Source organism: Nelumbo lutea, chromosome 3 (assembly GCF_056320005.1).
Source record: "Nelumbo lutea isolate HS-2025 chromosome 3, American lotus-T2T, whole genome shotgun sequence".
NCBI classification, from domain to species: domain Eukaryota; kingdom Viridiplantae; phylum Streptophyta; class Magnoliopsida; order Proteales; family Nelumbonaceae; genus Nelumbo; species Nelumbo lutea.
The window spans coordinates 49,819,996-49,832,443 of NC_142686.1; the positions used below are offsets into that span (position 1 = coordinate 49,819,996).

The window sequence follows — 12,448 nt, forward strand, 5'->3', positions numbered from 1 at the left end:
TATATGGTCTAGACCTCCAAACCACAACGAGCCAAATCAAAATGGGAGGTTTGGTATTGTTAAGGCTTAAAATGGTTATAATTTTCTGTTTTGGTTTTCTAAATTTTAGAAATCAGACCAAATGGTAAACTATATTAAATCGATTTATCAATATATATATATATATATATATAATATGTAATGAGGAAAAAATATATAATACATATTTATGTATCTGTAATGAGAAGCAGATCCGGTCTCCATTTTTCGTGTTGGTGCTATTATGCTATATATACTTGAAACAGTATAAAAATATCCATGCCAAAATGTCTCTTTCGCCATTCCCAAATCCAGATTCCAGTGTAGTTTTAAACACTTCACCTTGAGGAGTGTCGATACCAAACACCATCAAAGTTTTAACGTTGCTAATATACGAGGTTTGGCACTTGAGTTTATTAAGGGGCAGAGGCAGGGCTAAACAAATTGAATGTTATCCATGGGGTTCAGATTTAGATAGATTGAATTTTGGACGTTGAATTCCATTTATGAATCAAACAAACTATATCACAATATTATATACTTATCAGTAGAATGAACTAAAAATGACTAATATTTTTATAATAAATAAATGACTTGGAAATAATTTCTGCAGACTTGAATGTATAACTCTTGAGTAAATATACAACATTCAAACCAACTTCACTCACAAATACATTTTATGTACATATAACCACATTTACTTAAATACAGTAAAATGGATTGGACTGTAATGGATCAGATTGGAGCCATTGCTGGGGCCACTGCTTGGTGTAATGGTAAAATCTCTGGCTGACAAGTATAAGTTCGAATCTCAGGGCGACCACTTTGTGTGAAAAATACTAAATGTTATGATCATACCCGGTCTACCCCTCCCACAGACCCCACTTAGCTAGGACCTACATTGGATAATCGTCTAATGGGTAAACAGATCGATATCACATACCTGTGAAGAAAGAACTATGACCCCATTTTGGATAAATGGATACCATTTTCATCCCTGACATTCTGATGCATTAGACAGGATCAATGAACCATGACCCCATTTAGGGAGAAAGCAAATGACAGGGCTCCATACATGCATTAAATTGCATTTAAGAATCACCATACTATGTAAATTACATACCTGTGAAGAACCTTGTATATGTTAGCATCCTTGATCTCCATGCTATGTTCTTTGTAATCCAACTCATTTCTAACCTGAGTAGGAGTATTAATCAACTCAAAAAATGGCGATGTGATCATCCTTCTCATCCCCATAAACCATATAAGCCGAACCTAACATTTGTGACAATATTTGATCACTAAGCCAATGTGGCTCAAATGGCACATTGATAGAAAAAAGGCAGAGATATCTAAGCCAATGGAATATAATGATGTGCGGAATCACATCATTTCACTGCATATTTTTGAGATATTTATATATCATAAAAGAACTTGTAAGTCTTAATATCCTTTATGATGAACCTTACTGCACCAAGGCAACCCAATACTGCAACAACAGAGAACCAAGCAGAAATGGTGAGGTTAAGGACCTGCACTAAACGGCGAAGTTTTATGTTTTTGGGCATTTTCCCAGCTTTCAGAAATGCTATAGCAGGGAAGACAAAGTCTAGAGGAGTGAAACCAATGGCTCCACAAATAGAAACAAAATCCCCAAAGAATGGCATGGCAGCAGCAGCAGTTGTTATAATGACCATGTAAACTGAAGTGAAAATGAGGCGTCGCAGATAACTTCTCATCCTTAGGCATTTGTCAGTTTTGTTGGATGGCATTCTTTCCTCGAAATAGGCATAAGTCGGCCTACAGTATATCTGAACATAGAATATAGAATTAGATAAAAGATTCAGTTCATTGGGATTCATTACTTTTATTTTTATAGATAAATTGTGGGTGATAATCATATAACCCTTCAAATAGTGGACTGAGCCCCTTTCACTGCATGGGAGTAATGCATTCAGAAATGTGGCCAATCTCAAATTTTATTTTATCAAAGTCTCGTTTGAAAAATGATAACACCTTGAGATGAAGTTAGATGAATCCTATATCTGCTTCAGATTAGCAACTAAAGTCCGCTAACTGGTGAACATAATTTCTCTCAACTGTAAAATGAGCATCTACTGTGAAAATTTGCAGAACTGATATCATACATCTGTTTCCAATTTTTACTAGTTTTAATATGTAGAGTTGAGACCTAATAGATGCATATTTAGTATCACAACACATGCATATTAGTGTGTTATAACATATTCAAATAAAATAATGCACCAAAAGCCTCATAATGAAATTATATCTGTGTCACATCTGCCTGGACAAGAACACTGATATGGTAGAAGAGATGTTTATCTGTTTTTCAAAAGAGAAACTAGAAAGAGAAAAATAAGCAATAGAGTAATCAGCTTCTATTATAAAGCCATAAGTAGAGGTAACTAAGAACTAAGTCAATAATTATGAGGAACATTTTGTTGTATGTATAAACACTGCTTGGTGCAATGATAAAATCTTGGGCTGGAAGCATGAGAATGCAGGTTTGAGTCTAGGAGCAGCCACTTGGTGCCCAAGAAAATGCCGAAGGTTTGGATTGTGTCCAGTCTACCCCTCCCAAGACCCCAGATAGCTGAGACCAACATTGGGTAATGGCCTTATATGAACTCTTCTTTATATGTATTCTATGTAATTCAGAATTGATAAAGAATTTACACAACTGTACATATATATCTGATATGTTTTCTCCTTTGCTTTATCTACGAAGTAGAATCTTGACATAACAAAGGAAATTATTTATGGAAAAAGTACTAATTCAATATTTTTCCTTAATATCTAGAAAAGTTCATTTCTAATTTTGTTGTCAGGGGTTTTGCATTCATTCCCCCATTTCTTCCCCAATCCTACCTATTAGAATCTTGACATCACAGAGGGAAATTCAATATCCCATTATTTCTTTAGCATTAACAAAAGCTTCATTTCTAATTGGTATAATGTTCTGAAATTGTAAATCTTATTATTCTGTCCAAGTCCTTGAGTTCTTTCATTGAGAAATCACATTCTTTTCTCTTTTATATCCACCAATTACAAGCATAAAGGAAAAAGGACAAGAAAGAAACAAGTAAACAATGATTTGCGAACTATGGGGTAAAGTACCTGAAAACATCCTGATATTTGAATCACTGCAAAGATGTTAGCCATGAAAATTGCCCACCCTGGAATTGTGAGAGAAGAGAGGATGTAGGACTGAACCTCTGACCCAAATGCCCAATAACCACTGAAGGCTATCTGCCAATAACTCAAAACAATGATTGAATATGCTGCAGACACACTTTTATACATATTCTTCTTTGCAGGTTCCATGACAGTATTCTGTTGAGGAAAGTGTAGTTAAGCCATTTTGAATCAGGGAATAGCTTTTACTTTGAAATAATTTTAACCTTGTTTTGTTACCTGTATTTCTGGAAGCATTGCATCTCCAAATGAAAAGGCAATTGCCCCAAGAGCATTGAAGGCTTTGAATGCCTTAGACGAAGAGCTTCCCTGTAATCCATAGCGAACTGACTTTCTATCAATCTTCTTCCCTAAAAACAAATGATCATTTGAACCAGATGCAATCATGGACTCAAGATGAACTCTATTCCTTAAACAATGACAAAAATAGAAAAATCAAAGTTTTATAACCTTACCATTATAGATAGTCATACCAATTGTTGTTCCAGCAAAGCCTACTGTGCAGAAAGTACTCAATGCATTCACCCACCGAAGTGAGTGAATATCTGGGAACTGTGACAGGAGTAATTCAAAGACCCCAAAGAAAATAATGAACTGCTGCAAGGTTAAGGTCCCATTCTTATGATAATACTTGTAAGCTGCCTGAAAAACAGAGAAATAAGCCCTGCAAGGAAGAAAAGGAAAAAGACTACATGTATTGATATGAAATGCTGCAGGAAGATGTCAGAAAATTAACTAACCTTTAGGCAACTTCCAGCAGCAATATGGATGGCAATGTTATTACCTAGAGAAGCCACCTGTTGGAAAAATGTAATAGACCAATAACCCTTGGGCCCTTCAAAAATTGGAAGATATTAATTGTCAACAAGCCAATAGGAATCAAAACAGAAAAGTTTGTAAGCGGAATTTTAAACATCACATAAGACTTAGCCCCCCCACCCACCAAAACAACACACACACACACACACACACACAAAAGAATTAAATAAATAAGCAAACACAAATTATTTCTCAACATGGGTCATGTATGTCAACCCTAGGAAACATGCTAAATTTGATAAAAGAACACTGACTGTAAAAAAGAAAGGAAAATGAAAAAAAAGCAAATCTGACCAACAAGTTTCTGAATTAAACTAAAACAGATTATTACTCCACATGGATTTTGCTGTGTGTGATAGATAACTACCATTATCCAATCAAGAAATAACTTAAACAGTTGAGCCATCATTATGAAAAACTAGGCACTTCCATCTCTCTTTGTATTTGAGTGAGATCACATATTTGAGCATTTTGATCATAACAAAACAAGGAAGAAACAGAGGGTAAATGAACAACTTTACATATTTGAGCGTTTTGATCATTATGAAAAACTAGGCATTTCCATCTCTCTTTGTATTTGAGTGAGATCACATATTTGTGCATTTTGATCATAACAAAACAAGGAAGAAACAGAGGGTAAATGAACAACTTTACTATTGCAATCTGAGAATTTTAAGGGTTGAAGTGAAGTTCCTATTATATCTAATAATAAAAGTTCTGTACTGTAATGCAAATGACAACCAAGTCATTGTGTAATAAAGCAATAGGATGAATTAAGAAATTATTTACTGAACCCGACTTGAGCAGCTTGTTAGAATTCCTCAAAAGAATATACTTTAAATTGAAGAATAGGATGAATTAAAACTGCAAATTCGAGAGAAACAGCAATGTTGGGAAATGGGAATACACACCAAAGATACTCCTTGCGAGTTCCCGATATGTAGTTTGCTTCTCCCCGTTCCATCTCCATAGGGATGCAATCAAAAGACTTGAGTACCATGTGGCCAAAGTTGCACCCACCAAACTGCTTACACCTGAACTCAAGCAGCAAGTTCAGAAAACTCAAAGGAAAAGCAAGAAAAAGATATTTGTTTTTTTCAGAATTAGAACATCAAAATCAAGACCCTTTTACACAAAATCGTAATCAAAGGGAGACCCAATTGGTGAAAATATCAGAATTTCGACACTGGATTTCCAAATTGAAGCGCCAGTTTCTTCCGTTTCAAGAATATGACGTTGCAGAGAGGTTTTAGGGAAGAACGAACTACCGAGTGGCCAACCCAGAGAGGCGAGAGCAAATGGAAGTGGAGCGTAAGCCGCTGGCGTAGCAATTGTAGTAGCAACATGGAATGCACCATGCTTCCAGGTTCCTCTCCCTCCATGAACGGAGCCTCCTCCGCCTCCTTCTTCATCAATGCAAGTTGATGATTCTGGAGAATGATCGTCAGAAGCAGAGCCCATGGTAGTCCTTTTTTTCTTATGCAACTATCATTACTGCTGTGGTGAGAATTAATGGTGCTAAACGCCGAGAAAAGAAAATTCATTTAGTTTTCTCTTTTTTAATATTTCCCATCGACTTTTTGTTGCAGAGATGGAGGAGAGAAGCTGGGTGAGACAGATCATGCATGGACAAGTTAATGCTTTGAAATATAGAAGTTTGAACAGCAACTAAAGAGATAAAGCATGAGAGAGACTGAGAGACGTAGACAGAAATGTGGCGCGAAATGTCAAAGTGGGCCCATATTAGCCGGTGGGATCAGATGGTGCAAAAGTATTAAACTCGAAGTAGGATCGTCGGATGAGTCCGGATCTCGTACACGAGAATTCTGCTCACGTTTATCGAAACCATATATGAAAACATCTCATCCTCTCTATTGTGGGTAGTATAGAATTCTCGTGGACAGGTGATCCGGACTCTCGTCGGATTGGATTACAAATAAGATCATTTCAGCATATTAGATGAGGGCGTGGAGTGTAAAAGGGCTTTGACAAGAAAGAGAGAGACAAGCACAAATACGGACATCCAGCTTCCGGCCGTTCGAAATTTTCACGCATCAAGGGGGCTCGGATCTGCTACGCACATGCTGTTTTCATGTCTTCACACACGTCAAGCTTTTGTTTTTTGGTATTTGGTGCCACGCACCACACCGATAAAAGGAGTAACCCTCATCCCTTTTCTCGTATTGATCTTAAAAGAATTGATTTTGCGTCAATATTGAAGTCAATCAATTAGTGGTGGCAATTGGGCGGGTTGGGTTGGATTGGGTTTAATTTGGGTTGATCTTCAATCCAATCCATTTAAAATTAAATGAATTGGATAAAACCCAAATCCGCTTTAATATAATTCAATTCGCCCAGACCCATTAATTTTATATTTATGTACTTAAAACAAAAAATTAACTCTCTTAACAAATAAGTTGGTCATAGTTTGATTACAATAGTAATTGCACTTTGCATAAGTGGTGAAGGTTCAAATCACATTACATGCATGCTATTTTTACACAAGTAGCAAAGCCATTTAACTATGTTTGGGTTTCGGATTTGACGAACCACTTAGGTTCAAACTGGTCAAACCAACTTAAACTATCTAATTGGATTGCCTTCGAGCTAATCACATCAAGAGTGGTTGAACCGTTTAGAACCGAATCAGTCCGATTGGACTAGACCTTGACTAAATTGGTTTGTTTCAGTTGGACCGGACTCTAATCGGACCGGTTCAGTAATTGGTGGATTGACTTTGGTCGACTCATGTTAGGTTTGTGCATGGGTTTGGACCGAACCAATTGGCTCGAAGTGGGTCAAGAGAAGTAGATCGAATCGAAGTGGATTCGGGTCGGGTTGTACGAATACGAACCAGCCCAGATGATCTGAACCGGGCAAAGCAAGCGTGGTGGGTTTAGTGTTCAAATTGCACCCGGCCTGATTTGTTTCGGATTCGGGTCGACCTGGATCAACTTGTCTGGGTCAAGTTGGGCTGTGTGAATAATGGTTGGACCGGACAACCCAAAATGGGCAAAGGAAGTGATATTGAACCATCCCGTCTAGGGTCTATTTTGGATTTGGGTCATATTGCGTTGAACTAATCCGAACTCAGGTCAAATTGATTCGGATTTATGTTGGGCGAAGTGTGTTAATTCAAGACAAAATTAATTTTAGTCAATAATTAATAGAAAATTAATGCATTAATTATAAATTATTTAATTCAAATAAAGAAAATAAAAAAAAGGCTAAAGAATTAATACTATGTCTATGATGTTAACCCAATGGTAATCCACAACCCAACCCAACCCATTTAAATGGGCAAGTTGGGCGATGGGTTGATCACACAACCAGCCAAGTAAATGGGCGGGTTAGATACTAAGTGGGTTGGGTGGGTTCAACGGTTTGGGTGAAAAATTGCCACCCCTACAATCAATTAACATACCAACAAGTCACTCCTACGTTAGTCTATATATATAAAAGCTGAATAATAAAAAGGAAAATTTTTCGATTAGCACCCCCGTAATACTTTGGCTCGAGTGATAAATTGATCTCCGAACTTTAAAATGGGACAATCCAGTACCTGCCATTAACCAAACCATTAATCAACTGTTAAGTGATATTTAAAAAGTCAAAAATGCCCTTCAGATATCATCTAATTCTCTTTATCAATCATTCAAACACTGACAAAAAAGTGAACAATCCCAAAGAGTGGAATCCACCACCATGCAAGAAGTGGGAAGCTCCGACTTTCAATCATTTCCTAAAAAAAAGGAAACTATGCTATTAATTACTGTTAACTACTAAACTAATTAATTAATTCCAGCTATTGATTACTAATAATAATTACCGATAACTACTTTTAATTAATTAATTAATTACAACTATTAATTACTAATAATAACTATTTTTAATTACTAATTAATTGTTGCTTACTGCTTCTACTTAATTAATTCCAGCTATTAATTACTAATAATAATTACTCACTGATAATATAATCGCTCACTGATAATAATTTCTTATAATAATTACTGCTATTACTTAATTGCTGATAATAATTAATTAGTGTTAATATTGCTAATTATTAATTCAAAAAATAATTTCTTATAATAATTACTATTAATACTGAATTACTGATAATTTATTACTGACAATATTGCTCATTATTTATTCAAAATGATAATTAATAAATATTTTCATAATGGTAATTAATAATTCAGAAATAATCATTTTATATTTATATTAACTCATGTTAATTATTTTGAAAATAAAATATTTAATTATAACTATTTATATTATAATTATTATCAGAAATTATAATTCATACGTTTATATGTAATAATTAATTATATTATTATAATTAATTATAATTAATCATATTATATTAATTAATATGATTATATTATTATTATTATCAATAATTATAATTAATTATTACTAATACTAATGATTATAATTATTACTTCAAAATGTTAATTAATAATCACTTTAATAATGTTAATTATTAATTGGGATATAATCATTTTATATTAATATTAGTTCATATTAAATATTTTATAAATATATAATTAGTGTTACTTATTTACATTATTATTATTACAAGTAATTATGATTAATACTATTATTATTCTCCAATAAATATTTCATTTAGTAAAAGTTAAATTATAAAACTTTCAATTATTCAATATTGTTAAACTTAAAGAATTATAAAGCAAATATTATTTTATGAATTAACTAAAAATCATAATTATGACAAATTAATTACCTAATAAAATTAAAATAAAATAATAATAATAATAATAATAGTAGTAGTAATAATAATACCTTAATATTACTGATTTCAAAACGAATACACACATAATAAGAATATATTATTAGTTAATAAATAATAACAATATACTTATTATTATTACTGATTTCATAATTATTAATCTATTAATAATACTGATTATTATTAAAAAAATGTTAGTCACAAATTTTAATTACTTAAAATTATTTGTTGAAATTACCCATTTTAATTCGAACAGATAATTAATTATTAATTTTAATTTCGGTAAATTATTATTTACCGAATAATTTTAGTTACTCTTTGATTAAATGACCTTATTTTTGAATAATTAGTTTTTCATGTTCAATTTTTTTAAGTAAATATTTAAATAATTACAAATTCAGTTATTATTATTACTATATAACAAAAATGTTAAATTAAATACTAAAATAAATTAATAATAGTAATAATAATAATAATAATAATAATAATAATAATAATAATAAGAATGGTTAAATTAAAGTAATAAACAATTCAAGTTGGCATTTATTTAAATATTTTGTATGACATTTATTTTGAAAAACCAAAAAAAAAGTTGAAAATGTTTTTTTTTTATAGGTAGGCACCCATTAGACACCATTAAGTGCCACATAAGCTGAATAGTGAAAAATGCCTAAATGCCTTGGTGTTGGGGGAGGGGGGGAGGGAACATTAAAAGCAAGACTTCCCCAACTGATGGCTCTCACACAAATTGAGACAAATGTTTATTTGATAAACGATTTAACCAAACAACATTTCTAACTCTATCGGAGGAAATACCTATGTGGTGTTGTGCCATTTTTAAGATAAATGACAATGAAAAAAAAAAAAAAACATCTTGTTAATGTCCACTTTTTCTACAACCAGTGTCCCACTCATGGGGTGGGTCCTGATTATGGATAGATGGGACACTATAACAAGTTATGAGGACCTATACAACTAGACTCATCCCATGTATATTGTACAATGCTTTAAAAGCTAGCCCAAAGGTCAAAGCGTTTTTGCCTCCGAGTTGCATGTCACCAATTTAACCATCCAGGTTGAACGGGATCATGCCATGTCATCATATATGTATGTGTGCATAGATATGTATAAATATGTATTTTATCAATAAAAATGTATAATTATTTTAGATGTAATATATGTATGTATAAATGTTATTTTGTATTTTAAATTTATTTTTTATTTTTTATTTGTAAAATGTTAAAAATTGCTGTTTGAGGCACAATTTTTTTTTTTTTTTGCAAAAATAACGGGACAAAGCGCGAGATGCATAGATCTCAAAAATTACCCAGAAGAAAGATTACCCCAATCAAACATTTGAGCACCAAGTAATGGCTTCAAAAAGTTTACACATACATTGACTGTATAACTTGTAACTTGGTGATGATGGCTAGGTCGAATGGGTCATCGATTCAACCTCTTAAATTGGATGATTTTTTATTAAGTGACAAATTTCATAAAAAATCAAATCTAAAATCTTAACCAGACGGTTTAAAGAGTTCAACCAACCAACAAGATAACAACAGGTTGAGAACACTGTTCATGCATCCCATGAACCAAGATGATGTGATGATAAAACATAAAAGTACGTTTAATTTAATTAGTTCTGGTTTAGAATTTGAGATACCCGGCTAGATTCAATGCATCAGTCAGCTTATTCAAACTCAGAGAGCTGTAGAGTTTGAAGTCCTGCTCTTTGAATAATATACCAAGAAGCAACGAATTAAGCCACGATGCATGTATACCTCACCGATGGTGATTGAGACCCAATAGCCCAATATAATAACAAGTACAACCGTAGACAATTCAAACTATATATTTTTGTATTGAACACTAACAAAGTAATCTTTGAAGGAGAGATAACATAATGACTGAAGTGGCTAAAGTAATGACTTATTGTTTTGTGAGATATTAATAACTCATTCAGCTTTCAGGTTCACAGTTCAGCGACGTTGTTGGAAAAAGGTTTTTTTTTTTTTTTTTAATATTTTCTTCATCATTTTTTTTATTATCTCTTTATTATGTTTACCTAATTCAATAACTATTTGTCAATTGTCTTAGTTGGCTCTGAGACTTGAGTCACGTTGTCAACCCATTTGGTCACCAGTTTGTCTTTTCGCCCAAAACAATATTAAGGTCAATTGCTCTTATGCTCCCAATGGGTTGGATGTTTGGGTGGACCTGAGTTAACATTTTATACTGTTTCAGGTTCAGGCTTCGGGTTGGTGCCAATCCATTTCAATGATAGTCCAGCATGCACTAGTCGATATGGACTGATGGTTCAACTTTTTAAGCATACAGAAGACTTTCAAAAAACACTTGTATAAAATCTATAGAAAAAACTTGGCATCGTTAATAATATTATGTATTCATTATATTAAATAAAAATGTGTGATAGATGAGAATTATAATTATTAGTAATGAAATGGCTAAAAATACAAGAAGAGAAAAGAGAATTGATATCCAACTTGGATAAGCCTAACCCGAGCCAACTCGACCTGACCTGAATTTTTGTACAGGTTGGGCCTGCATTTTTGAGCTACATGTTGGGCCTAGGCCCAAAAACTCAGGCCTGGTTTCAACATGGGTTAGGTTTGGATAGCTTGAGCCCAACCCAACCCAACCTGCACCCAATCCAATTCGAGCTCATCCAAAGAAATACATGCATACATACATACATACATGGTCATGCGTTATATTTATGTAGAACTATTTTTTTTGTAACTATATATCCATGTATCTTAGGGGTGCAACTTGGGTGGGTCCAACCCACCCCATGTTTTTGAACGAGTTGGACCTAAGTTCAATTAGGGTTGTGAGTTGGGCCTGGACCAGATAACTCAGGCCATGTGTGTGTGTATAAATAACAAATTACTACCATGTATTTTGAGGTAGTGGCAATTACCACCCCCCACAAGCTTTCATTTGCAACAAAGAGCCCTTGAACTTTCAGATTTCAACAAAGGCCTCCTCCATTAGTATTAGTATTCTATAAGTTAATTTTGAAGGGGATTCACTATTTAAACTTTTCTAAATTCTCAAATTACCATTTTCTTAAGGGAAATTGTCTAAAACTCACAACGAGTTTTCAACATTTCTCTTAAAGTTACCACAACTTTTCAAAATGTCTAAAACTCACCATGTCACTAACTTGATGTTAAACAGACTAACGGGTGTTAATATATTACTATTTTAACTATCATAGAAAAATATAAAATATATACAAAATAAATTAATGGATGTTAATATATTACCATTTTAATATTTAGACATGAAAAAAAGGAAAAATTTCAAAAAATATTCTCAAATATAAAATACATAAAAACATAAAAATTACAAAAAATATAAAAAAATTTAGAAATTGCAACCAAAATAACAATTATTTTCAGATTATAGAAACTATAGAAATTGAAAATCAAAATCAGAAAATAAAAGTTGTAGAAAAAACACTAGAAATTATAGAAAAACACAGAAAGTACAAATAAATAAATAAAAACACAGGAAAAATTATAGATTGTAGAAAATAAAAAATGTAAAAAAATAGAAATTATAAAAAACATTGGAAATTATAACAAAACACTAAAAAATGCAAAAAAATGAAAATTG

The 12,448-nt window shown here is 32.7% G+C and overlaps 1 protein-coding gene across 1 annotated transcript; it reads right to left on the reverse strand.

Annotated features, from left to right (window-relative positions):
• Positions 1 to 1,371: 1,371 nt before the first annotated feature.
• On the reverse strand, positions 1,372 to 5,704 carry LOC148864872 (GABA transporter 1-like). Its single transcript, XM_088975264.1, has 7 exons — positions 5,322 to 5,704; positions 4,965 to 5,087; positions 3,975 to 4,069; positions 3,690 to 3,876; positions 3,454 to 3,584; positions 3,157 to 3,372; positions 1,372 to 1,829 (listed from the first exon to the last, which is right to left on the reverse strand). The coding sequence occupies exons 1-7, from the start codon at positions 5,512 to 5,514 to the stop codon at positions 1,434 to 1,436; spliced, it is 1,341 nt and encodes a 446-aa protein (XP_088831390.1). The 5' UTR covers positions 5,515 to 5,704; the 3' UTR covers positions 1,372 to 1,433.
• Between the last annotated feature and the right edge of the window lie 6,744 nt (positions 5,705 to 12,448).

What these genes read in the sequence shown, in the direction of transcription:
- LOC148864872 (XM_088975264.1), bottom strand. Translation starts at nt 5,514, where the DNA reads ATGGGCTCTGCTTCTGACGATCATTCTCCAGAATCATCAACTTGCATT. An exon ending in CTGCTGGAAGTTGCCTAAAG is followed by an intron (nt 3,877 to 3,974) that starts GTTAGTTAATTT and finishes TCTGTTTTTCAG; the next exon opens with GCAGCTTACAAGTATTATCA. An exon ending in CAATGCTTCCAGAAATACAG is followed by an intron (nt 3,373 to 3,453) that starts GTAACAAAACAA and finishes TTTCCTCAACAG; the next exon opens with AATACTGTCATGGAACCTGC.